This window comes from Entelurus aequoreus, linkage group LG03 (genome assembly GCF_033978785.1).
Source record: "Entelurus aequoreus isolate RoL-2023_Sb linkage group LG03, RoL_Eaeq_v1.1, whole genome shotgun sequence".
Lineage (NCBI taxonomy): Eukaryota > Metazoa > Chordata > Actinopteri > Syngnathiformes > Syngnathidae > Entelurus > Entelurus aequoreus.
The window spans coordinates 83995619-84023118 of record NC_084733.1 but is presented as its reverse complement, the minus strand read 5'-3'; the positions used below and the strand labels follow the sequence as shown (position 1 = coordinate 84023118).

Below are 27500 nucleotides of genomic sequence, written 5' to 3'. Positions count from 1 at the left end.
ACGGTCACACGTCTGAAGCGGCGCTGGCGTCGGCCATCTTCCTACCTGACCACGGCCCGCGAGTCGTCGGCGGCGGCGACGGGGCAGGACAGGAAGTGCTGCGGCCCCAGCAAGGCTTCGTGGGTTCCCAGGCGGGACAGACAAGCGTTGAGCTGCCGCCACACCTGACTGACCCACACCAGCGAGCGCTCCATGGCGCCGTCAGGTGACCAGGTGCCACTTCCTGTCTGGAGGAGACATCGGAGTGAGTTGATGATGGCCACAGTTTGACCCTGGAACAGACCGTTTCCCTGCTGATGACCTTCTGCAGCAGCTTCCTGCGCAGGTGTCGCCCCAGCAGGCCGGCCAGGGGCTCCTGGTCCCAGCGTAGGGTCACCCAGCGGAAGTGCTGCTGGAGGCGGAGCTCCGAGCCCTGGAGGCGGGGCTTGGACAAGGTGGCTATCAGGAAGCTGCGCTCGCAGAAGTAATGTGGACCTGAGGAGAGAAATGAATATTTATGATTCTAATCTGATGGAGACATGACACTGACCAGCAGGCAATGTGCTGCCCCCTTCTGGTCTGGAGTAACAACCACAAAAACTAAGCCTGTCCCATTTTGGAGCCTTGAGTGTTGGCCGATACATCCATATTGGTCCGATACGATATCATCATTTAGTTTAGTGTGGAATGTTAGAGAAGGTTTGGTTGAGTGAAATGAGTCAAACACAGAACAAAAGTTGTAAACACTCACATATTCATCATTATTGTCTATAATGCGGACTGTCTTTAAGTTAAAGTGGAGTGGTCATTGTTTTTCTATTTGGTGAAACCTAGTGGTCACAACAATTATTAAAATTAAGCTCATGATGCAGTAAGTTGAATGATGCAGACACGTTTGTTACTGGATACTTTCGAATAGAGTTTTGGATCGTGTGATTTTTTTTTTCTATTATAGTTTTTATGTTAATAATTGTTCATAGTTTTTATAGTATTAATGTTTTATAGTTTTTATATTATTAATGTTTTACAGTTTTTATGTTAATCATCTTTCACAGTTTTTATATTATTCATGTTTTATAGTTTGTATGTTATTAATGTTTTAAAGTTTTTATGTTGCTTTATAGTTTTTATAATAATGTTTTATAGTTTTTATATTATTAATGTTTTACAGTTATCCATGTTTTACAGTTTTTATATTGTTTTATTTTTTTTAATGTTAATGTTTCATAGTTTTTATGTTATTAATGTTTTCTAGTTAATGTGTTATCAATGTTTTATAGTTATGTTATTAATGTTTTAGTTTATATGTTATTTTATAGTTTTTATATTATTAATGTTTCATAGTTTTATATATTAATGTTTGATAGTTTTTATATTAATGTTTCATAGAGTTTATGTTGTTAGTGTTTAATAGTTTTTATACTATTAATGTTTTATAGTTTTTATGTTATCAATGTTTTACAGTTTTTATATTATTGTTTTATAGTTTTTATCTTAATGTTTTATAGTTTTTAGATTATTAATGTTTTATAGTTAATATGTTATCAATGTTTTATAGTTATGTTATTAATGTTTTATAGTTTTTATGTTAATATTTTATAGTTTTTATATTATTAATGTTTCATAGTTTTTATATTATTGTTTAATAGTTTTTATGTTATTAATGTTTTATAGTTTTTATGTTATTAATATTTTATCGTTTTTATATTATCAATGTTTCAGTTTTTATATTAATAATGTTTTAGAGTTTTTATATTATGATTGTTTTATAGTTTTTATGTTAATAATGTTTTATATTTGTTATATTATTAATGTTTCATAGTTTTTATATTATTACTATTTCATAATTTTTATATTCTTGTTTTATAGTTTTTACATTATTGTTTTATAGTTTTTATATTATTGTTTTATAGTTCCTATGTTATTAATGTTTTTATGTTATAAATGTTTTATAGTTTCTATATTATTAATGTGTTATAGTTTGTATGCTATTAAGGTGGGGGAGCGGGATGACATCCAAACTCAGAAAATGCATCTAAGAATACAATTTACATTTTTTGACTTGGGGGCCATTGGGATAAAGTTTATATATATATATATATATATATATATATATATATATATATATATATATATATATATATATATATATATATATATATATATATATATATATATATATATATATATATATATATATATATATAAAATATTATAGCGGATATATAATTAATAATTAATATAATTGGATATTAAAAGTATGTGAAAGTTGGACTCCTCCCTTGTTTACTTCCATGACGACTTCCTTAAAGTTTAGTAATCGATCAGAAATATCAAGCAGCTAAAATGTGTCAAACATGGAGAAGGGTGGAGAGAGTGTTTTTTTCCCATCATACATTGCAGGGGATTTAAATGGGTGTCATTTCTAGTTATGTGTTGTGCTTGGACATGTTTTATAACATTTACCAAGTTGAGTGAGCAGGTTGTGTTATGTGTGACCGTGTGTGTTGACGTTTTGCAGCATGAGTGGGAAAGGTTGCTTGGATTGGGTCAGATATGTGGATGTGTGACATGTTCCTGGTGGTTCCTGCTAATCTGGGACTGTTTTGCTACTTGACAGCTTTGGATGTGATGAAAAGTGGGAAAGAAGGCAGAGAAAATAAAGGTAGGACTAAGAAGTTGTTGTGGAGTATTGCAGGTAAGAAGTGTGTCAGGTGTGAGCTAAATCCAGTACCTGCAGTGAGGATGAGCGGGGCGGCCGAGCTCCTGTTGTCCAAGCTGTGGCACAGGTCCCCCAGCAGGCCCGACAGAGACACAGCCTTTTCCAGGCCCTGCAGCAGCAGCACCACACAGCGGCCATGATGGGAGGCGGGCGCCAGGAAGCCTGGGTCAAGAAGGGGGCGGGGTTAAACCCTGCCTGCTGATACAATGCAGGACTGAGGACTCACCACACGACACCAAGGTCTGCAGCAGCTGCTCCTGACTCAGACTGGACTCCACCTGCACCTGCACCACCTCACACACCTGCCCCCCCGCCTCCTGCTTGCACTGTGGGACACACAAGTGTTGTCATGGAAACCATGTCAAGTCTTTTGTAAACGCCTCTAATTTCAAACACATGTTGGAGAAGAGGCGTGTCCAAAGTGCGGCCCAAAGATAATTTTTTAACACAAATACGAATTTAAAAAAACATTTAAACATGTATTAAAAGTAATTAAAGATCAAACAGTTGAAACAATAAAATGCAATGTTGACTCTAATAACAATAATACATATATAAATATACACATACGTATACATACACTATATATTTATATATATGTTGTATTGGTTTTGTAAATAAAACAAATAAAAATGGGCCCTGCTTTTTTTTTAGTGTGCGACCCTCAGATGAAAAGTTTGAACACTCCTGCTTTAGAACATCATCATCTTCACCATCACCATCATCACCATCATATCACCGTCACATCATCTTTATCATTTTTTGATATTTTCATGTTTATTTCGAATATGTAGACAAAAAAAAAACAACAAATTTTGAAAAAAAAACAACAAAAAAGCCATTCAAGAATGAATAACAAAACAACAATAATAATAATAATAATAGTAATAATAAAAAGCAAAAGAAACAAGAAATGAAAATAAACATTTAATGTAAACATATCCGAAAAGGAGTGAGAAGAAGTAAAAACTTATGTACTCCCACCCCTCTTATTACTTACTGTATGTTTAATAATAATAATAATAATAGTATATGTGAACCAACAATTACATCCAAATATAACGAAAACAAAACAAAACAAAACAAAACAACAAAAAAAACACAAGTGCAAAACTTCATGAAGTACAAACCGAACAAAAATACAAAAGAAGTAATATACAGGTACACCTCACAGGATGATACAAAACAGATACAAAACCAGGCAAAAAACAAGTAAATTAATAAATATAAAGCAAAATGTAAACACTTATGGCTGTCCATATGATTTTATTGTTCTGTCTTTATATATTTTTTTCAATTTGAATATATTTTTACAATCTTTTATCTCATTATAAAGAGAATTCCATAGTTTAACCCCCACCACTGATATACACATTTGTTTTAAAGTTGTCCTTGAATACTGATGTTGGAAATGACCTTTTCTTCTATGCTCTTCATTCTCAGAAGTGATGACAAACATTTTTTGTAAATTTGCTGGTAATGTTTTGCTTTTAGCCTTAAACATGACACATAATGTCTGTAACTTTACTAGCTCCTGTAATTTCAATAAACCTGAATTAATGAATAATATGTTAGTGTGTTCTAAGTAATCTACTTTATGAATAATCCTTATAGCTCTTTTCTGTAGTTGATACAATGCCTTTATACATCATCTTTATCATCACACCATCATCTTCATCATCATCATCTTCATCACCATCATATCATCATCACACCATCATCTTCATCACCATCATCTTCATCACCACCACCATCTTCATCACCACATCATCATCTTCATCATTATCAAAACCATCACAATCGTCACCATCATCTTCATTATCATTACATCACCATAATCTTCATCATCATCATTATCAAAACCATCACCATCATTTTCATCATCATCACCATTATCTTCATCATCATCACATCACCATCATCATCATCATTATCAAAACCATCATCTTCATCATCATCACCACCACCATCATCTTCATCACCACCATCATCATCTTCTTCATCACCATCATCATCTTCATCACATCACCATCATGTTCATCATTATCAAAACCACCATCTTCATCACATCACTATCATCTTCATCATCAACACCACCACTACCATCATCATCATCACCACCACCATCATCTTCATCATCATCTTCATCACCATCATCTTCATCATCATCATCACATCACCATCATCTTCATCATTATCAAAACCATCATCTTCATCACCATCATCTTCATCATCATCACATCACCATCATCTTCATCATTATCAAAACCATCATCTTCATCACCATCATCTTCATCATCAACACCACCACTACCATCATCATCACCACCACCATCATCTTCATCATCATCAACACCATCATCATCTTCATCACCATCATCACATCATCTTCATCATCATCACATCACCATCATCTTCATCATTATCAAAACCATCATCACCATCATCTTATCACCATCATCATCACCACCACCATCATCTTCATCACCACCATCATCATCATCACATCATCATCATTATCAAAACCATCATCTTCATCATCACCATCATCTTCATCACATCACCATCATCCTCATCATCATCATCAACACCATCTTCATCATCAACACCATCATCATCTTCATCACCACCTCCATCTTCATCACATCACCACCATCATCTTCATCACCATCATCATCTTCATCATTATCAAAACCTTCATCACATCACCATCATCTTCATCACATCACCATCATCTTCATCATCATCATCACTACCACCACTATCATCATCATCACCACCATCATCATCACATCAACTTCATCATCATCATCAACACCATCATCATCTTCATCACCACCACCACCACCATCATCATCTTCATCACCACCATCACGTCATCATCACATCATCACCACCATCATCATTATCATCATCACCCTCACCATTATCAGCATCACCCCCATCATCATCACCACCACCACCATCATCCTCATCACCATCATCATCATCATCATCACCACCACCACCACCTTCACCACCGCCATTATCACCACACCTTGATGTAGCGAGCCAGCAGGGAGGCGATGTAGTCCTGACAGCTGCCCTCGGCCCCGTGGAAGACCAAACTCCCGTACTGTTCCACCTGCACGTCACATCAGCCAATCAGCGCTCTCAGCAGCAATGAACACTTTATCAGGTCGACAATGTTGTGTGATCACTGCAGAGGTGGTGTGATCCTACCAAGCGCACGTAGTTGAGCAGCACCGGCAGAGGGAAGAGAGACTCCACAGCCAACTCATCCACACACGACTGGGACAAACCTGGAACACACACACACACACACACACACACACACACACACACACACACACACACACACACACACACACACACACACACACACACACACACACACACACACACACACACACACACACACACACACACACACACACACACTAATTATGCATTATGAAGGCGGTTACAAAGGGTTGTGTGTAGCAAACAATAATCCCACGCCGACTGGACTTAAATGCCCTCTGACTAGTAATCAGCCACAGGTGAGGTCACCTGTCAGACGCAGGTGCCATCAATCAGAGATTCTAGTAGCGAGACATGACCTGGGGTGAAAGGTCATGACATGTAACAAGGCGTGAGCTGCAGTCTTCTATGTTCTCTATTGCTGCAAACTTTTATGACAACTTGTTGTGGATCTCATTTCTTGTAATTACCTAATTGTTGTTTTTTAAAAATGTCACAAAATTCCATAGAAATATAAAGTCTTTGTTTTGTTTTGACAAAAATGAGCACGTTTTCACTTCTTAAAGTAGTTTTTAAAGTAGCCATTTGGTACGAGTGTTGGTTCAAATGATGAATCATCACTTAGATTGTCACAGACTTGTTCCAAAATGGAATCAATTCATTTTTGCCCTCAAAAATACCCCATAATGACAATGGGAATTATTTTTTTAAATAAATTTTGCAAATGTGTAAAAATAAAGAAATAAAAAGTGCCATGAGGTGGCGACTTGTCCAGGGTGTAGCACGCCTTACCGCCCAAATGCTGCTGAGATAGGCTCCAGCACACCCTGCTACCCGAAAGGGACAAGCTGTAGAAAATGGACGGATGGATGGATTGTACATGTCCTTTTTTAGTTCTAATAAATTAGCAAAATTGAAAAAACACTGTCATTATGGGGTATTGTTTGTAGAATTTTGAGGAAAAAGATGAACTGATTCCATTTTGGAATAAGGATGTTCCTAAGTGTTTCAAACATTTGGACCAACATGAATTTCATTGGCCAATTTTACCTTTTAGTCGCACGGTGATGACCTGGCTGAGGGGTTTTCGGACCAGATCCCAGGGCGGGACGGGAAGATCCTGACCGAGCCGCCACTCGGTTCCTCCTGGGGGGCCACACACAGGTGGTGAGCGCAGGACGAAGAAGAGGAGGAGGAGGAGAAGGTGTGGGGCGGGGCCTCTCACCAATAAGGACCGAGTGGATGCTGGCGGGGCTGAGGCCCAGTGGGGGGCGCTGTGCATCCTCCCCACACACCATGTGGAGGTGGGCGTTGAAGGCGTGGCCTATGGCGGCGCCCAGCTGGGACCAGCGCGTGGAGCGTTCCACTGACACTCTGCCCAGCGCCAAGTGCTTCTCCCCAGCGTCTCCCTCAGGGAACTGGACACCATAGGCTCCGCCCCCATCAGAATACCTGAGGCGTACAAGCACCTGGTACTGGTCTGCATGAGACAGCATCAGCCAAACAATTGAATTATTAGTAAGTATTTCAAATATATTTATATAACATCTTAATGTATTTATAAAGCAGGGGGGTCCACACTGAAAAATGTAAACATGTGGGGGCCATTTTCATATTTGAATTTTAAACCAATACTATATATAAAAATATTTATAATATGTATATCTTTTCTTTAGAGCTCCCTTAAGTTTGGTCGTGGAGACTTAAAAATGTTAAAAATAAGTAATATATATATATATATATATATATATATATATATATATATATATATATATATATATATATATATATATATATATTTCTTATTCAATGTTTAAATCTCAAAATGAATTTTGGACCTACCAGTTGATATAAAGCATTTTTTTCATTTTATACCCTTTTTGTCATAACCCTGTTTTTATGGCAAAATCACAAAATATGCAATATTTTCCAAAAAACGATTTTAAAGAGGAATATTTGATGTGAAGTAATTGAAGCCTTAAATATCTCAATAATTCATAACAACACTGATTTTTCATTATTATGAAAAAATAATCCACTAAAATAATTGGGGATCCAAAAGGGTCCCACTCACAAAAGTGTTAAAAATAAGTCATACATTTTTTTTCACTTTCAACTTCCGCTCCATCTTCCGATTACAAGTTTTTATTATTGTTTCGTGTTTTTTTTTTGTAATATCCTTTTTGTCATAGAACAGTTTGTTTTTTGATGACAAACACACAAAATATGCAATATTTTCCCCCTAAAATATTTCAAAGTGTAATATTTAACGTGAAGTAATTGGAGCTTTAATATGTCAATAATTCATAACAACATTGATTTTAATTCATTAATATTGATAGTTTAAAAAAAGTTAAAAATAAGTCTTGCTTTCAACTTTTACATCTGTCAATTATATATTTGTAATGTTTTTTTTTGTTATGTCCTCTTTTTGTCCAAGAAAACTTTGTATTTTTTATAGCAAAAACACAATTATAAGTTTTTATTTTTTAAATATTTTTATGATTTGTTTTATGTTTTTATTTTTAAAATATTTTTATGATTTGTTTTATGTTTTATTCCCTTTTTGTTAAAGAAAATCACAAAATATGCAATATTTTCCCAAAAAATATTTTAAAGAGGAATATTTGATGTGAAGTAATTAAAGCCTTAAATATCTCAATAATTTATAAAAACACTGATTTTAATTCATTATTATGAACAAATAATCCACTGAAATGATTGGGGATCCAAAAGGGTCCCACTCATAAAAGTGTTAAAAATAAGTCATACATTTTTTTTCACTATAACTTCAGCTCGATATTTCGATTAGAAGTTTTTATTATTTATTCATGTTTTTTTTGTAATATCCTTTTTGTCAAAGAACACTTAGTTTTTTGATGACAGACACACAAAATACCGGTATGCAATATTTTCCCCCTAAAATATTTCAAAGTGTAATATTTAATGTGAAGGAATTGGAGCTGAAATATGTCAATAATTCATAACAAAATTGACAATTCATTATTATTGATAGTGTAAAAAAAGTTAAAAATAAGTCTTACTTTTTTTCTTTTACTCTCAACTTCACATCTGTCTATTATATTTTATTAATGTTTTTTTGTTGTGTCCCCTTTTTGTCCAAGAAAACTTTGTATTTTTATATCAAAAAAACAATTATAAGTTTTTATTTTTAAAATATTTTTATGATTTGTTTTATGTTTTATTCCCTTTTTGTTAAAGAAAATCCTGTTTTCATGGCAAAATCACAAAATATGCAATTTTTTCCAAAAAACTATTTTAAAGAGGAATATTTCATGTGAAGTAATTAAAGCCTTAAATATCTCCATAATTAATAACAACACTGATTTTAATTCATTATTATGAAAAAACAATCCACTAAAATAATTGGGGATCCAAAAGGGTCCCACTCATAAAAGTGTTAAAAATAAGTCATGCATTTTTTTTCACTTTCAACTTCAGCTCGATCTTTCGATTAGAAGTTTATATTATTTGATCATGTCTTTTTTGTAATATCCTTTTTGTCAAAGAACACTTAGTTTTTTTATGACAGACACACAAAATATGCAATATTTCCCCCCTAAAATATTTCAAAGTGTAATATTTAATGTGAAGTAATTGGAGCTTAAATATGTCAATAATTCATAACAACATTGATTCATTATTTTTTGAGCAATGATAGTTTAAAAAAAGTTAAAAATAAGTCTTACTTTTTTTTTTTTTTTACTTTCAACTTCACATTTGTCAATTATATTTTTGTTAATGTTTTTTTTGTTATGTCCCCTTTTTGTCCAAGAAAACTTTGTATTTTTATAGCAAAAATACAATTATAAGTTTTTATTTTAAAAACATTTTTATGATTTGTTTTATGTTTTATTCCCTTTTTGTTAAAGAAAATCCTGTTTTCATGGCAATATCACAAAATATGTAATATTTTCCAAAAACCTATTTTAAAGAGGAGTATTTGATGTGAAGTAATTAAGGCCTTACATAACGCAATAATTCATAACAACACGGATTTGAATTCATTATTATGAAAAAAATAATCCACAAAAATAATTGGGGATCCAAAAGGGTCCCACACATAAAAGTGTTAAAAAGAAATCATACATTTTTTTTCATTTTCAACTTCAGCTCGATCTTCCGATTAGAAGTTTTTACTATTTGTTCATGTTTTTTTTGTAATATCCTTTTTGTCAAAGAACACTTTGTTTTTTAAAGACAAACACACAAAATATTTCAAAGTGTAATATTTAATGTGAAGTAATTGGAGCTTAAATATGTCAATAATTCAAAACAACATTGATTTTAATTCATTGTTATTGATAGTTAAAAAAAAGTTAAAAATAAGTCTTACTTTTTTTTCTTTTAATTTCAACTTCAGATCTGTCAATTATATTTTTTTTTAATGTTTTTTGGTTATGTCCCCTTTTTGTCCAAGAAAACTTTGTATTTTTATAGCAAAAATACAATTATAATATATTATTTTTATGATTTGTTTTATGTTTTATTCCCTTTTTGTTAGAGAAAATCCTGTTTTTATGGCAAAAACACAAAATATGCAATATTTCCACCAAAAAATATTTCAAAGTGTAATATTTGATGTGGAGTATTTAAATATGTCAATAATTCATAACAACACTGATTTTGATTAATTATTATTTTTTTGAGCAATGACAGTTTTAAAGTAAAAAACATCCTGCATGGCAGTTTTGTGTTTTTAGAGTCAACATTGCAACTTTTTATGTCACCTGTTTGATCTTTTATGTTGTAATATGTCAAAAGTATTTGCAGAAAAGTGTTAAAACTTTTGGACAACATTGTTGTGTTTCTTTCCCAGCACTCACCGAGGTTTTCGATGAGATCTTTGCAGTCGTCGGTGGCGACGTCGTGAATGGTGCGGCGACATTTATCTCGCCTCTCGATGTCCAGCGCGCTGTGGCTCAAGAGCACCCCTAGACAGTCCTGCACACACAGCCCACTTCATTAGGAACACCTCGTGGGCCGGGAGGCGGCGTCCTCGGGCACCTTCAGGCCGAGAGCGGCGGCCGTGTGAGCGGCCGTCCAGCCGTCGGCGTTGGCCCGGTTCAGGAGAGAGGCGGGCAGCGGGCGGGCGCCATCGGGGTGACACAGGAGCAGACGCAGCGTGTCCAGGTGGCCCGAGCGCACTGCGGCGTGCAGACACGTGCACTGGTCCTGCGGCAGAAACATCCTTAGGTTTTCTCCACATTTTCCAACAGGCACAAATAAAACCGAGTGGGAGCTCGCGCCGCCATCGAAGCTGTGCGGCTGCACGGAGCCCAAAGAATACAGGCAAGCGGCAACCAGACGCCTGTGGTTACCATGGAAACCCGCGGAAGGATTTACAACTACGAATGCATTTATCCCCCCAAACATCCTTCAAATGCATATCTTCTATACAGGCTTTCTGCAGGCATTAGCAATTTTTTATGCAACTTCAAATAAAGGTAAATATTTACATATATACATACAGTATACTGTATATATAAATATATATATGAGCTTTCAAACAAAAGTACAAGATCCGTCCCGTCTTCGAGCCGTCCATAGCGTTTCTGCTCGAAAGGATTCTTCATTCATCACTCCAAGCAATGTTTTTAAGTTTTACAATATAACTAAAACAACTCTTACTTACTAAAGCGTCCCATGTGTGATGTCTGTAGGTGTGTTTTTGTGCATATTTGTACATGTTATCGTAATGTAAGCAAGCTAGTGTTGTTAGCATTGGCTAATATGCTAACACCTTTACGAGCTTACTGCGGGATTCGTACCCCCGGTATGCAGACGGACCACTCCGGACAAGACGTGCAGGTAAGAACATGATTTAATCTTCAAAACACGTACCGTATTTTTCGGACTATAAGTCGCAGTTTTTTTTCATAGTTTGCCCGGGGGTGCGACTTATACTCAGGAGCGACTTATGTGTGAAATGATTAACACATTACAGTAAAATATCAAAAAATATTATTTAGCTCATTCACGTAAGAGACTAGACGTATAAGATTTCATGGGATTTAGCGATTAGGAGTGACAGATTGTTTGGTAAACGTATAGCATGTTCTATATGTTATAGTTATTTGAATGACTCTTACCATAATATGTTACGTTAACATACCAGGCACGTTCTCAGTTGGTTATTTATGTCTCATATAACGTACACTTATTCAGCCTGTTGTTCACTATTCTTTATTTATTTTAAATTGCCTTTCAAATGTCTATTCTTGGTGTTGGCTTTTATCAAATACATTTCCCCAAAAAATGCGACTTATACTCCAAAGCGACTTATATATGTTTTTTTCCTTCTTTATTATGCATTTTCGGCCGGTGCGACTTATACCCTGGAGCGACTTATACTGCGAAAAACCCGTGCCAAAAACAGAAAACAAGTAGAAGGGAAAACGTGCCGATCGCACGTGAAGCTATGGTACAAACTAGCACCGGAAGCATAAATTACAAGCCAAGAAATATCAACGTAACCTGTTGCGTACAGCAAACAATGAAGCCAGGACGAGTGTGGCGAATAAATAGCTCTCTGATTAGTGGTCGACAACAGGTGAGCGTGCCGACCACTAACCAGAGGCAGGTGAACCCAATTAATCCCCATGGAAACTAAAACAAACCCAGTGGTGCACAAACAGGAACTAAGGGAGTCCAAAACTAACAGAAAATAACAACAACATGATCCGGGCCACGGATCATGACATAAAGATGTGGATGACGTCGTGCAGACTTACTGCCACAGTTGTGGAGCGGTCAGCGCCAGCGTCCAGCAGCAATCGGACGCAGTCGACGCTGCCTGCCTCGCTGGCCAAGAAGAGGGCGGTCTGGCCGCCACTCGCCTCCGCGCCCACAGCGGCTCCGGCAGCCAGCAGAGCCTCCACGCAGCTAGAAGTAAGACGCCTGGGTTAGTCCCGTACTTGGACTCACAACCTGTGTGTGTGTGTGTGTGAGCGTGACGCCCGTGTATGCTCACCCGCTGTGGGCGTGGGCGGAGGCAAAGTGCAAAGGTGTAAATCCGTTTTGGTGGGACACGTCAGCGGGCGAACCGGAAGACAGCAGCAGCGTCACGCAGTCTGAGCCAGAAAACAACAGCAAGTATGCAAGATGGCCGAAAACCTGCTGAAAGTCACCAGTAGGCAGGAGAAGACCTTGAGACCAGAACCCCCAGGGTTTTCTCTGAAGTGAAGTGAAGTGAATTATATTTATATAGCGCTTTTTCTCTAGTGACTCAAAGCCCTTTAACATAGTGAAACCCAATATCTAAGTTACATATAAACCAGTGTGGGTGGCACTGGGAGCAGGTGGGTAAAGTGTCTTGCCCAAGGACACAACGGCAGTGACTAGGATGGCGGAAGCGGAGATCGAACCTGGAACCCTCAAGTTGCCGGCACGGCCACTCTACCAACCGAACTATACCGCCCCTAATATTCCTAAATATTCTTGTCAGACAAATTTTTATCAGTATATTACAAGTCGTGTATTGTTCAGGGTGTGTTTTGTTGCGCCCTACAAAGTGTTAAAACTGTAACTATTGTGCTTATAACACAGCAGCTGTTTGATTGGAACGTCAATCTTAGTTGTAATTGTCATTAACAAATTTGGAGGTGTTGAAATCGCCATGTAAAATCGCTAATGCTAATCAGTAGCATGTCAATGGCAAAGCCAATGTATATTAGCATCAAGCTAGCACATTTTTGGAAAAGTAGAGCCCTATTTTACTGACGTTGGAGCATTTTTTGAGTCAATTTATTTGGTGGCGTGTGAAATGTCAACATTACCTCGAAGTAGTTTGGCCGAGTCCGCTCTCAGTGCCGCTGGAGTGATCGAGTGAGTCGGCAGCTGGGCGTGATGTCACATGAGAACCCAGCTAGCAACACATGTCATCGTTGTTTTTTTTTAACGTAAATTGGTGGCCGGAGTGTATAGTGTGTTTTTTTTGTGTTTTGTTGCGCTCTACAAAGTGTTAATACTGTAACTATTGCAGTTATTACGCACCCCAAAAAACATAACACATCGATTTTAAGTACATTAAAAATAAATAACTTTACAAAAAACAAACAATTAAATGAATAAATAATGAAATAAAATAACAATTAAAAAAAGTACTTATTACGCACCAGCGGTTAAATTGTAACGTGCATCTTTGTTGTAATTTTCATTAACAAATTTGAAGGCGTTGAAATCTTTCCAACGTATTTGACAAAGTACATTCCGATTTCTTCTACGTAATGACGTATCTACGTACGTACATAACACATTAGCATTAGCTTTGGGTGTTGTTAGCTAATCATAGCAATTTGGATAGCTAGCGTTAGCTGCCATTGAATATATATTCTATCATAACAACAACACCACTGCAAATTGTTAGCTGCTTCTCTTGGACTGCTTTTATATGTGTGCACGCTAACGTTAGCATGCTAGCACTTTAAATGAACTTCTCAGAGTAATATATTTTGTGACTTAACGCATGTTAGTTAGCATTTTAACATGCTAACATAAGCATAATAGCTTTTTTTATAGATAATTTAGTGTAATATATGTTGGTATTTCAATAATGCTAACTGTAAGCATGCTATTATTAGCATAGTACTGGTAGCATGCTAGCTTTTTGCTCATATTTCTACATTACATGATGCTATCTGGCTAGCGTGCTAACTGTTAGCATTTCGCTTTGGCTCTTCAGCCTTCCGAATTTGCATTTTGTGGTTCTTAGAGAGAAATCTAGATACTGGACTGGTTTTGAAGGTGGGAACTATCAAAATGGCCGTCGCCGTCGCCTCATTTGCAGTGTTGGTACTAACGCGTTAGATTACTATTTACCGTCGAAAGTAACGCGTTATTTTTTATATTCAGTAACTCAGTTACCGTTACTACATGATGCGTTATTGCGTTATTTGACGTTATTTTTTTAATGTAGTATCGGCTAGAAACTGAGAAGATCTGAGCGCGTTCTATTGGAGCGCTGCGGAAGAGGCGACAAGGAAGAGGCGCTGTGTTTGTCTGGGAGGGGGCGTGTCTGTGTTTACTAACAAGACATGGCGAAGCCCGAAGCCGAGTTTGTTAACATGGAGATATTCTCACTACTTTTCTTTCGTCGACCACAAAGAAAAGAACATTTGAGTTAAATGTAAGTTGTGTCTTGGATCAAAGAGCCTATCCCAGCAATTCAAATCAGCTGAAACAGCTACAAAAGCAACATGCTTCGATGAAGCTAGTAAAGAGAGACACACTTCACCTCCTAAGCAACAGCGGCTGGATTTTAACGAGGAACTGCACACTGAAGGTACACACACTCTGTCAATTCTCTTATATACTGTTGCTCTTTCATTCTAGACTTATAGAGTGTTTGATTATCACATCACTCTAAATCAGTGGTTCTTAACCTGGGTTCGATCAAACCCTAGGGCTTCGGCGGAGGTCAAAACACACCTGACTCATCGTGTAAATAAAAACTTCTCCCTATTGGCGTATTACGGATACGGCAACAGCAGAAGTCACACTGATTTGCAGGTGTGTAATTTATTGTGAGTTTATGCACTGTGTTGGTTTTGTTCTTTGAACAAGGTGATGTTCATGCACGCTTCATTTTGTGCACCAGTAAAAAAACATGGTAACACTTTAGTATGGGGAACATATTCACCATTAATTAGTTGCTTATTAACATGCAAATTAGTAACATATTGGCTCTTAACTAGTCATTATTAAGTACTTATTAACGCCTTATTCGGCAAGGCCTTATTATAACCCTAACCCTCTAACCCTGGCCCTAACCCTCTAACCCTAACCCTAACCAAATAGCTCTAAATTAAGTCTTTGTTACTTAGAATATGTTCCCCTAGTGTCCAAAAAACTCAAATTTAAGTCTTTGTCACTTAGAATATGTTCCCCATACTAAAGTGTTACCAAAAACATATAACTTTGTCTTGAATTTGAAAAAAAAAAAAACATTTTATTTTCACTAAAGAAGGGTTCGGTGAATGCGCATATGAAACTGGTGGGGTTCGGTACCTCTAACAAAGTTTAGAACCACTGCTCTAAATGTATAGACTATAAAGTTCACAAACATAAAGAGGGATGCTAGTGGGCCAGGCCAATCTTTCCTTATCTCTAAACTAAAACTGGGGAAATGTGTAGAGTGTTCTGGGCTTCAGACATGATTTTATTTCAGAATTCCTTGAGAGAAAAAAACGCTGGTTAGGCTTTGTGTACGTAGTGTGTGCCTTCCTTGGTTTACAGCTATGTTGTTATTATTAGGGCCCGCATGGTCCTGTACAAAGGACTCCCACAGGGAGTCCTTTGTACAGGGACAGAGGACTCTATTGAAATTGTAAGGTTTTATTATTATTATTCTTTCTTTCTTTCTTATTATTCTTCCGCAGCTTTGCGCACTACTTTCCCCCCCTTAACATGCTTCAAAACTTACCAAATTTTACACACACATCAAAAAACGTGAACAAAACTCTTTAGTGGAAAAACCAAACCCCAAAAATCAAAACTGCGCTATAGCGCCCCCTAGGAAAAAAACACAGACAACACTTCCTCTAACTCCCAGTACGAATATCGTAGAGACATGCAACAAAAACCTCTATGTAGGTCTGACTTAGAGGTAGATTTCATACACTGACATCCTTCAGCAAAAATCAACAGGAAGTTGGCAATCACCCCTTCAAAACAAAAGTTTCATAAAAACACAAATTTTTGCCTCTTTGAGCTGTAATTTGACCCCCTTAAAATACTTCAAAACTCACCAAACTTTTTACACATATCAGGACTGGCGGAAATTGCGATCTAATAAAAAAAAACGAACCCCAAAACTCAAAATTGAGCTCTAGCGCCCCCTAGGAATAAAACACAGACAAAACTGCTCCTCGGAGGAAAACACAGACAAAACTGCTTTTAACTTCCGGTAGGAACGTCTTAGAGACATGAAACAAAAACCTCTATGTAGGTCTCACTTAGACCTACATTTCATAGATTGACATCCTTCAGCAACGAGCACCTGCCAAATATGCGGGCCCGACCAACGCTGCTTGCAGCTTTAATTCTGTTTGTTACTTATGTATGTTATGTTGCAGCTATTTAAAATAGTTTTGTGAATTTGTTCTGGCCTGAAACAAATTGACTCTTTTAAACATATATTTATCTTTGTGTGTTGTATGTAGACGACAAAAAAAAAAAAAATTAAATATATAAGTAACTAAATAGTTACTTTTCACAGTAACGCATTACTTTTTGGTGTAAGTAACTGAGTTAGTAACTGAGTTACTTTTGAAATAAAGTAACTAGTAACTGTAACTAGTTACTGGTTTTCAGTAACTAACCCAACACTGCTCATTTGTCAGTCTGTGGCCCTGGGGGGGAGAAGGTTTGGGCAGCCCTGGCTTAGGAGGTGAACAGGTGTGTGCGTACCTGCGTGTCCGTTTTGAGCAGCAGCAAACAAGGCAGAAGTGAGGTGGTCTTGGTGGTTATGAGGGGGCTGGTTGTCCATGGCGGTGGCGCGTCGGGGGTCTTCGGTTGTGGTCGGGGGGGGTCGGTTAAGCAGCATTGACAATAAAGTGACGTTTCCCTGGGAAGCAGCTTGGAGGAGGAGCAGGGGGCGCCCGCCGTCCAGGGCAGCGGGCCCACCGCCGCCAAGGGGGGGGACTATGGAGGGACACCAGCCTGCAGAGAGGTAGGAGGAGGAGGAGGAGCAGGTGTGGCACAGGTTAAACTAGGAGGAAGGGAGGAGAACTACGCTAGAAGTGCTGAGGAGGGCGAGGAGGAGGAGGAGGGAAGAGAAGACGCCTGAGTACAAAACAGATTTCACATACGACAGCTTTATCTCCTGACAAGGGAGGGCGGTCCCTGCTGGTCCAAAGACAGAATGCAATACAACTGTTTTTATTTTACAGCAATAGTAATCAACGCTGACTAGTATGTGGTGTGACCAATGATACTCAGCAAAAATAATAGGAGGCAGAAAACAAGTAAACAGCAGGAATAGCAACACATTGTAAGGTTTTAGTTGGCCAACAATCATGCCAGCAGACAAGGGAAGGAACATGCAAACTGTATGTGGTTTGATAAGGTCATGGTCCGGGTTTGAAGCACGGGTGTCAAACTCAAGGCCCTTGGGCCACATCATTGTATGTGGCCCGCAAAAGCCTGGAAATAATATGTGACAATAAGGTACAAAATCTTGTCTGACTACAGTATTTTCCCGACAATAGAGCAAAGCCCCGCCCACTAAATTTTTTAAGAAAAAAAATACACTTCTCCATGTATTAAGACTATTAGCAGCAGATATTTACTTGTTGTGAAATGACTTATTTATTTAGAAATATTTATTTACATACCTTAATTGTTTCCAAACGGTGTCTGTAACAGGGCAGTAAAACGGCTGATCAAACAAAACAGAAGTCGTCGTCATGGACCCACTAGCTGCGCAAGCTAGCTCTCCAATCAGCTAAACAGACTCAATAACTCCACGGTGACGTTTTGGTGAATTTACTGAGGAATTCATGAAACAATACAAAAAGAATGCCATTGCAAGTTAATCATACTAACATAGAATAAACGTGTTAGGATATTACATAATGCCAACGACGCTAGCTCAATTACATTACAATAGCACGTACAAATATGCACGAAAACACTCCTACAGACATCACACATGGGACGCTTTAGTAAGTAAGAATTGTTTTAGTTATATTGTAAAACTTACAAACATTGCTTGGAGTGATGAATGAAGGATCCTTCCGAGCAGAAACGCTATGGACGGCTCAAAGACGGAACGGATCTTGTACTTTAGTTTGAAAGCTCAGTCTAAACAGAAGGGTAGCACCGCCCACAAAAGATGGCGCCATAGCCCAAACAATAACACCTTTTCAGTGTCTTTGCTTGTTTTTTCCTGTAAAACTATTTGCATGATGTCCGTCAGCAAAGAAAAATCCATAATATAGATGCACTGTTTTATGAGCTGCAAGGTTCAAAGCGTAGGAAAAAAGTAGTGGCTTATAGTTCGGAATTAACGGTAAATGTATTTGTTCTTTCTATTTTCATTGAAAAATTGCATGTATTTTAAACTTTAATAATATCTAATATTGCAACAAATATACATTTTTGTTGGAATAAAAATGAATACTTAAATATTTGCTTGAAGTATGATTTCATAGTGAAGTCTTGCATGAAATTCTATTTTGTAAAAATGACAATAGATGATGCGGTAAAAAAAACAGTTTTTTCCCGTAAAAAAGTTTTTTCCAATTTACAGTAATATGCTGTAAAAACCACCATAATATTTGTGGTAAAATGTTGGCAACTATACTCTACTTTTACTGTAAACTTTTCAGATTTGTATTTTACAGTGTACGTGGAAAATATGTAATACTTAAATACATAGGCAATAATATCCGAATACATGAATATTCATGTATATTCACACGTTCATGCGGCCATAACTGTGATGTGGTCCTCAGTGAAGACCAGTTTGACACCCGTACAGTGTAAAGTGTTGTCGTTTTACGCAATCATGTGTTCACTATGAGTTCACCTCAACAACACACACAGGCAGGACAAGGACAGGAAGTGAGGAGATGAAGGCAGTAAATTAAGAGATGAAGGCAAGAAGTTAAGAGATTAAGGCAGGAAGTTAAGAGATTGAGGCAGGAAGTTAAGAGATTAAGGCAGGGGGTTAAGAGGAGATGAAGGCAGGAAGTTAAGAGATGAAGGCAGGAAGTTGAGAGGACATGAAGGCAGGAAGTTAAGAGATGAAGGCAGGAAGTTAAGAGATGAAGGCAGCAAGTTAAGTGAAGATTAAGGCAGGAAAGAGATGAAGGAAGGAAGTTAAGAGGAGATGAAGGCAGGAAGTTAAGGGATGAAGGCAGGGGGTTAAGAGGAGATGAAGGCAGGAACTTAAGGGATGAAGGCAGGAAGTTAAGAGAAGATGAGGCAGGAAGTTAAGGGATGAAGGCAAGAAGTTAAGAGAAGATGAGGCAGGAAGTTAAGAGGAGATGAAGGCAGGAAGTTAAGAGATGAAGGCAGGAAGTTAAGAGGAGATGAAGGCAGGAAGTTAAGAGATGAAGGCAGGAAGTTAAGAGGTGATGAAGGCAGGAAGTTAAGAGAAGATGAAGGCAGGAAAGAGATGAAGGCAGGAAGTTAAGAGGAGATGAAGGCAGGTAGTTAAGGGATGAAGGCAGGAAGTTCAGAGGAGATGAGGCAGGAAAGAGATGAAGGAAGGAAATTAAGAGGAGATGAATGCATGAAGTTAAGAGGAGATGAAGGCAGGAAGTTAAGAGGAGATGAAGGCAGGAAGTTAAGGGATGAAGGCAGGAAGTTAAGAGGAGATGAATGCATGAAGTTAATAGGAGATGAATGCATGAAGTTAAGAGGAGATGAAGGCAGGAAGTTATGAGGATATGAAGGCAGGAAGTTAAGAGGATATGAAGGCAGGAAGTTAAGAGGAGATGAAGGCAGGAAGTTAAGAGGAGAGGAGAGTAGGAAGTTGAGAGGAGATGAAGACAGGAAGTTAAGAGGAAAAGAAGGCAGGAAGTTGGGAGGAGATGAAGGCAGGACGTTAAGAGGAGATGAAGGCAGGAAGTTAAGAGGAGATGAAGGCAGGAAGTTAAGAGGAGATGAAGGCAGGAAGTTGAGAGGAGATGAAGGCAGGAAGTTAAGAGAAGATGAAGGCAGGAAGTTAACAGATGGAAGGCAGGAAGTTGAGAGTAGATGAAGGCAGGAAGTTAACAGATGGAAGGCAGGAAGTTGAGAGTAGATGAAGGCAGGAAGTTGAGAGGAGATGAAGGCAGGAAGTTGAGAGGAGAAGAAGGCAGGAAGTTGGGAGGAGGATGGGAAGTCAAAAAGGCACAAAAGGAGGCCAGAGCAGCCTCTGGCATCAGCTTCAGAGAGGAGAGGAACAGGAAGATCTTTAAGGCCTCTTAAATTGCTTCTTCTCCTGATCTAGTCTACTTACTGCACTCTTAAATTGCTTCTTCTCCTCATCTAGTCTACTTACTGCACTCTTAAGTTGCTTCTTCTCCTCATCTAGTCTACTTACTGCACTCTTAAGTTGCTTCTTCTCCTGATCTAGTCTACTTACTGCACTCTTAAGTTGCTTCTTCTACTGATCTAGTCTACTTACTGCACTCTTAAGTTGCTTCTTCTCCTGATCTAGTCTACTTACTGCACTCTTAAATTGCTTATTCTCCTCATCTAGTCTACTTACTGCACTCTTAAGTTGCTTCTTCTCCTCATCTAGTCTACTTACTGCACTCTTAAGTTGCTTCTTCTCCTCATCTAGTCTACTTACTGCACTCTTAAGTTGCTTCTTCTCCTGATCTAGTCTACTTACTGCACTCTTAAATTGCTTATTCTCCTCATCTAGTCTACTTACTGCACTCTTAAGTTGCTTCTTCTCCTCATCTAGTCTACTTACTGCACTCTTAAGTTGCTTCTTCTCCTCATCTAGTCTACTTACTGCACTCTTAAGTTGCTTCTTCTCCTCATCTAGTCTACTTACTGCACTCTTAAGTTGCTTCTTCTCCTCATCTAGTCTACTTACTGCACTCTTAAGTTGCTTCTTCTCCTCATCTAGTCTACTTACTGCACTCTTAAGTTGCTTCTTCTCCTGATCTAGTCTACTTACTGCACTCTTAAGTTGCTTCTTCTCCTCATCTAGTCTACTTACTGCACTCTTAAGTTGCTTCTTCTCCTCATCTAGTCTACTTACTGCACTCTTAAGTTGCTTCTTCTCCTGATCTAGTCTACTTACTGCACTCTTAAGTTGCTTCGTCTCCTGATCTAGTCTACTTACTGCACTCGGCTGACTTGTGGCAAACACAACAGCGCCCCCAGAGGATGGAGGCGGAGGAATAAGAAAACAACCTGTGTGTACTGTCCTGAGGCCAGTCTGGCTATGACCCCTCACTTGCTACTCTTTGCTAGGCTAAATTCCCTACTGGACTAGACTAGGCTAGTCCAGTAGATAATATCTACTAGCTAGGCTACTTCCTGCTACACTCTGCTATTACCTACTAGGCTAGGCTATTTCTAATTAGGCTAGGCAAGGTTAAGGCTAGGCTATTCCCTAGTAGGCAAGGTTATTTCCTGTTGAGCTAGGTTATTCCCTACTAGACTAAGCTAGGCTAGTCCCTTCTAGGCTAGGATATAACCTACTAGGCTAGTCTATTTCTTATTCGGCTAAGCTATTACCTACTTGGTTAGACTATTTCCTGTTATGCTAGGAAAGGCTTTTTCCTGCTACGCTAGGCTAATTCCTGCTAGGCAAGGCTAATTTCTACTAGGCTTGGCTATTACCTACTAGGCTAGGCTATTTCTTATTAGACTAAGCTAGGCTAAGGCTAGGCTATTACCTAATTGGTTAGACTATACCTTGTTAAGCGAGGCTAGGCTAATTCCTGGCTTGGGGTATTTCCTGCTACGCTAGGCAATTTTTTTTACTAGGCTAGGCTATTTCTTAATAGGCTAGGCTAATGCTAGGCTTGTACCTAATAGGCTAGGCTATTCCCAAGTAGGAAAGGTTATTTCCTGCTTAACTAGGTTATTCCTTACTAGGATAGGCTATTACCTACCCGGTTAGGCTATTTCCTGCTACCTAGGCTATTTCCTACTAGGCTAGGCTAAGGCTAGACTTGTACCTACTAGGCTGGACTATTTCCTGCTACGCTGGTCTATTTCCTACGAGGCTAGGCTATTTCTTAATAGGCTAGGCTAAGGCTAGGCTTGTACCTACTAGGCTAGGCTATTCCCTAATAAGAAAGGTTATTTCCTGCTAAACTAGGTTATTTCCTACTAGGCTAGGTTATTACCTACTTGGTTAGTCTATTTCCTGCCACCTAGGCTAAGGCTAGGCTTGTACCTACTAGGCTACGCTATTTCCTGCTACGCTGGTCTATTTCCTACTAGGCTAGGCTAGGTTATTCCCTTTTAGGCTAGGCTATTCTTTTCTAGGCTAAGCTATTTCCTGCTATGTTAGGCTATTTCCTACTAGGCTAGGCTAAGGCTAGGCTCGGCGCCACAAAGAGACAGCTGGAAGAGAGGCAGTGGTGAGAAGTGGAGGATCCCCTTTACCTGATGCTGTTGCCAGGGGGCTGCCTGTGGAGGTACGGGGGCTACAGGTGGATGGAGCACTAATGGAGAGGGAGGTGGGAGGGGGGATAATGGAGGAGGGGCTACTAACAGCAGTGGCAGGGTTGATGACAGGGACACATTCTGATGACGCCGGTTGCCCAGGCCCCGGGGAGTTAGAGAGCGGGCATACACCCACCTGAGAGGCGGTCAGGGCTGGTACCAGGTCCAGGGCAGGTTTGGGCGGCAGCTGGGGTGTGGCTGGTTTTAGCCCCACCCCATGAGAGCGGCCGCTGTCCCCCAGCCCCTTAATGGACGGATGAGGAGGAGATGGGGTCTGGGAGAGCCCTGGTTTTTTGGGAGGGATTGGGGGAGGGTTGCCCCTGTCAATCCTGGCCACTGTGGGCGACTTAAGGCCAATGGGATGGCTTAGGCGGCTGGGGAAGGGCCCGCCCTCTGAGGCAGAGTGAGACAGGCCGGGCCTTAGCGGTCCACCCCCGCCCGCAGGGGGGCTGGTGAAGCGTGACAGGACCTGGGTGACTGTGTGGCGCGCTTGTTGCTTGGCAGCAAAGTTGTCACGGTTGGTCGGGGAGAGGTCGCGGGCCGGAGGACTCTGGGAGGCCGTGCCGTTTTGGTCCTGTTCCTGGAACTTGTAGCGAGCCGCTTGGACTCGCGGGCTGACCCCACTGGGTACGCCGTGGGGGCCGGCCTGGGCCTCCGAGCCGTTCTCGGTCTGTGCCAGCCCTCCCGAGCTACTGTGGACGACACCCCTGCCGGATGTCTTTGGCAGGCTGAGGCCTGCGTACGGGCCTGGGGCCGGTTTGACGGGTATGGTGAGAGGAGTCTTCTTCGGAGCCTCCACCTCAGCGAGGGGCTGGTCCGTTTGGCAGGAAGCCGTTCGACAACAGACGGGTTCTGTGGCCACGCACACGGAAGCTGTGGGTGTAGGTGGCGTGGAGGTGCCGGCGGCAGCTTGGCCGCCCTTTGCGTCTCTCTGTTCAGTCCTGAGCTGATCCACCTGCTGCCGTAGATTCTGACTCTCGGCCTCCTCGCGACCCAGCCTGGCCCGTAGCTGCTCCCGCTCCGTGTCCAGCTCCGACAGCTGCTTCTCCATCTTAGCCTCCATCTGTTGGCCGCGCTGGCGTTCGGCGCACAGCTCTTCCTGCAGGCGGCCGGACGAGCGGCTCTCCTCGTCCAGTCGGGCCTGGAGCTCGTCGAAGCGCTGCGACTCCTCCACCACGCGCGTGGCCAGCTGCTTGCACTCGCGCACCAGCATCATGACGATGTGCTTGTTCTTCTCGCGCTCGTCCTTCAGCTGCGCCGTCAGCTTGCGGTGCTCCTGCTCCAGGCTCTGCAGCTGCAGCTTCTCCATCTCCAGCTGCCAGGAGACAAACGTAGTCTTAGTCCACTTCTGAGGCTACACCAGGGCTCACCAAAGTGTGGCCGCGGGCCATTTGCGGCCCGCAGCTGGTTTTTTATTAGCCCGCGACATATTCTACAAATATTATTGAAAAAAACAACATGAAAAGTGTAATAAAAGGTCAAACAGGTGAAATGTAACCATAAAAAGTTGCAATGTTGACTCTAATAACACTTTAAACCAGGGGTCCCAACCGCTTCTTACTCTCACGCAGCATGTGCGCACTCTTTCAGTCAATTAGTGTGCCAGGAATATATATATATATATATATATATATATATATATATATATATATATATATATATATATATATATATATATATATATATATATAAATATATATATATATATATATATATAGATACGTATATATATATATATATATATATATATATATATATATATATATATATATATATATATATATATATATATATATACGTATCTATATATATATATATATATATATATATATATATATATATATATATATACGTATCTATATATATATATATATATATATATATATATATATATATATATATATATATATATATATATATATATATATATATATATATATATACATACATGATATAACTGCACACGCTACATTTATTAGTCAGAGTGCCTCCATGTGGACGGATGACATCACTGTCGTTCTGTTGGAAGTTCTGTGACAAGTGGACAGCCACACGTTTGTTTCAGTGATGCTGGAAAAGAGCTGACTTGATCTGCGCTGACTCGGTGTGCTATAGTTGGAAGGTGACGACTACTGTTAGCTGGGCAGTCGTTGGACTAAAGGGCTGATGGGCTTAAGGGGGTCTCCATCACTCCAACGAGGATGAACCCTCATGTTCCAAAAGAATCGCACGGCAAACATCAGCAGCGGGCCGCTGTTCCTCGAAAAGAGCTGGCACAGCTAGCTGCTAATTGGGAGGAGATGAGGTGTGTAGCCCACCACACAATTGCAAAGCACCACACTTTATACACACAAAGCACCACACTTTATACACACAAAGGACCACACTTTATACACACAGAGCACCACACTTTATACACACAAATCACCACACTTTATACACACAAAGGACCACACTTTATACACACAAAGCACCACACTTTATACACACAAAGGACCACACTTTATACACACAAAGCACCACACTTTATACACACAAACCTCAGTGACATCAACAACGTGCCGAACTGCTGCTATTAATAGGGCCCCAGCATCCATAAATAGGGCCCGAGCTGCAATAAATAGGGCCCGAGCATCAATAAATAGGGCCCAAACAGCAAAAAATAGGGCTCAAGCTGCTATAAATAGGGCCCCAGCATCAATAAATAGAGCCCGAGCTGCAATAAATAGGGCCCGTGCATCAATAAATAGGGCCCAAACAGCAAAAAATAGGGCCCAAACAGCAAAAAATAGGGCCCAAGCTGCAATACATAGGGCCCGAGCATCAAAAAATAGGGCCCAATCTACAAGAAATAGGGCCCGAGCATCAATAAATAGGGCCCGAGCATCAATAAATAGGGCCCAAGCAGCAAAAAATAGGGCCCGAGCAGCATAAAATAGGGCCCAAGCTGCAATAAATAGGGCCAGAGCATTAATAAATAGGGCCCGAACAACAAAAAATAGGGGCCGAGCAACAAAAAATAGGGCCCGAGCATCAATAAATAGAGCCCGAGCTACAATAAATAGCGCCCGAGCAGCAAAAAATAGGGCCCGAGCTACAATAAATAGGGCCCGAACAGCAATACACAGGGCCCGAGCATCAATAAATAGAGCCCGAGCTACAATAAATAGAGCCCGAGCTACAATAAATAGGGCCCGAGCAGCAATACATAAGGCCCGAGCATCAATAAATAGGGCCCGAGCATCAATAAATAGAGCCCGAGCTACAATAAATAGGGACCGAGCAGCAAAAAATAGGGCCCGAGCTACAATAAATAGGGCCCGAACAGCAATACACAGGGCCCGAGCATCAGTAAATAGAGCCCGAGCTACAATAAATAGGGCCCGAGCAGCAATACATAAGGCCCGAGCATCAATAAATAGAGCTCCTAGAGCTCCGAGCATCAATAAATAAGGCCTGAGCAGCAAAAAATAGGCCCCGAGCATCAATAAATAGGGCCCAAGCATCAATAAATAAGGCCCGAGCAGCAAAAAATAGGGCCCGAGCAGCAAAAAATAGGGCCCGAGCTACATTAAATAGGGCCCTAGCTACAATAAATAGGGCCCGAGCAGCAATAATATAATATTTGTGTCTTTCTGGCCATCTCTGGATCTAAGTTGGATGTCAAAGTTGACCAACTTGTGGGTTTGTGTCCACAACCTTCTACTATCCAGGTGAGAGGCATGGTTTATAATCTAGAATTAACTTTCACCAACTCAGAGGCCATGCAGCAGCTCAATATGTCAATATAGCAGCATACGCTATTTAGCTCTCTGTGATCACAGTGCTGCTAAAAGTAGTTCCTCTGTGTTAGCACTCATAATAACAATAATGCTAGTACTTGTTATTTTAATGTAAATGGATGTTTTTATAGTGATTTAAGGACGGAATAGTTTACTTCTATTATCTGCATAATTAGCCACCTCCGACTTGCCATATTTTACAAGTTAGAATGATTAAAAAATGAAAAACATACGCCTTGTTGTCTAACATAAAGATTGTAAATGACAGGCAAAGAGGCATTTGGAGCAGAGGGATTGGACTGTGGTTTAAGTGGGGTGGGGGTCTTCAGAGGCCATGACTGATTCATGGGGTCTTCAGTCTGCCTGTAAGCCCACCCTGACAAGGTTCTACAGCAACTCTCAGCTGGCTCAAGCCCTCCTGGATAATTCAGCAGCAGCGGGAGGATGACGAGTGTGGAAAGGGACGGAGGGATAAAGATAGCGGCTGCAACGCTCTCTACCCGGCAACCCAGAGAGCCTCCGAGGGCGTGTGCTTCCATCGCTCCTTTTTACGCCTCACCAGGTGCATGCGAGCAGCTGTGACCGCTCTAAGGTGACCACCACCTGTGTCGCAAAGGGCACCCAAA

At 39.9% G+C, this 27500-nt stretch overlaps 1 protein-coding gene across 4 annotated transcripts in view; it reads right to left on the bottom strand.

Moving 5' to 3' along the window:
• The window catches only part of cttnbp2 (cortactin binding protein 2), a 129505-nt gene that overhangs the window by 11542 nt on the left and 90463 nt on the right, over nucleotides 1–27500 (bottom strand). For 3 of the 4 annotated variants that reach the window (XR_009825400.1, XM_062043007.1, XM_062043006.1), the window contains exons 4-17: nucleotides 23033–24407; nucleotides 17375–17626; nucleotides 12939–13038; nucleotides 12700–12850; nucleotides 10973–11140; nucleotides 10792–10909; nucleotides 7170–7424; nucleotides 6995–7090; nucleotides 5924–6003; nucleotides 5739–5825; nucleotides 2928–3027; nucleotides 2714–2863; nucleotides 302–474; nucleotides 46–227 (exon numbers count right to left, since the gene is read on the bottom strand). Coding sequence is in view for 3 of the 4 variants with exons in the window: in XM_062043007.1 (XP_061898991.1) it covers nucleotides 46–227; nucleotides 302–474; nucleotides 2714–2863; nucleotides 2928–3027; nucleotides 5739–5825; nucleotides 5924–6003; nucleotides 6995–7090; nucleotides 7170–7424; nucleotides 10792–10909; nucleotides 10973–11140; nucleotides 12700–12850; nucleotides 12939–13038; nucleotides 17375–17626; nucleotides 23033–24407 (3287 nt within the window). In the remaining variant the exon portion in view is untranslated. The remainder of the gene's footprint in view (nucleotides 1–45; nucleotides 228–301; nucleotides 475–2713; nucleotides 2864–2927; nucleotides 3028–5738; nucleotides 5826–5923; nucleotides 6004–6994; nucleotides 7091–7169; nucleotides 7425–10791; nucleotides 10910–10972; nucleotides 11141–12699; nucleotides 12851–12938; nucleotides 13039–17374; nucleotides 17627–23032; nucleotides 24408–27500) is intronic. The other variant, XM_062043008.1, reaches the window with a different exon arrangement.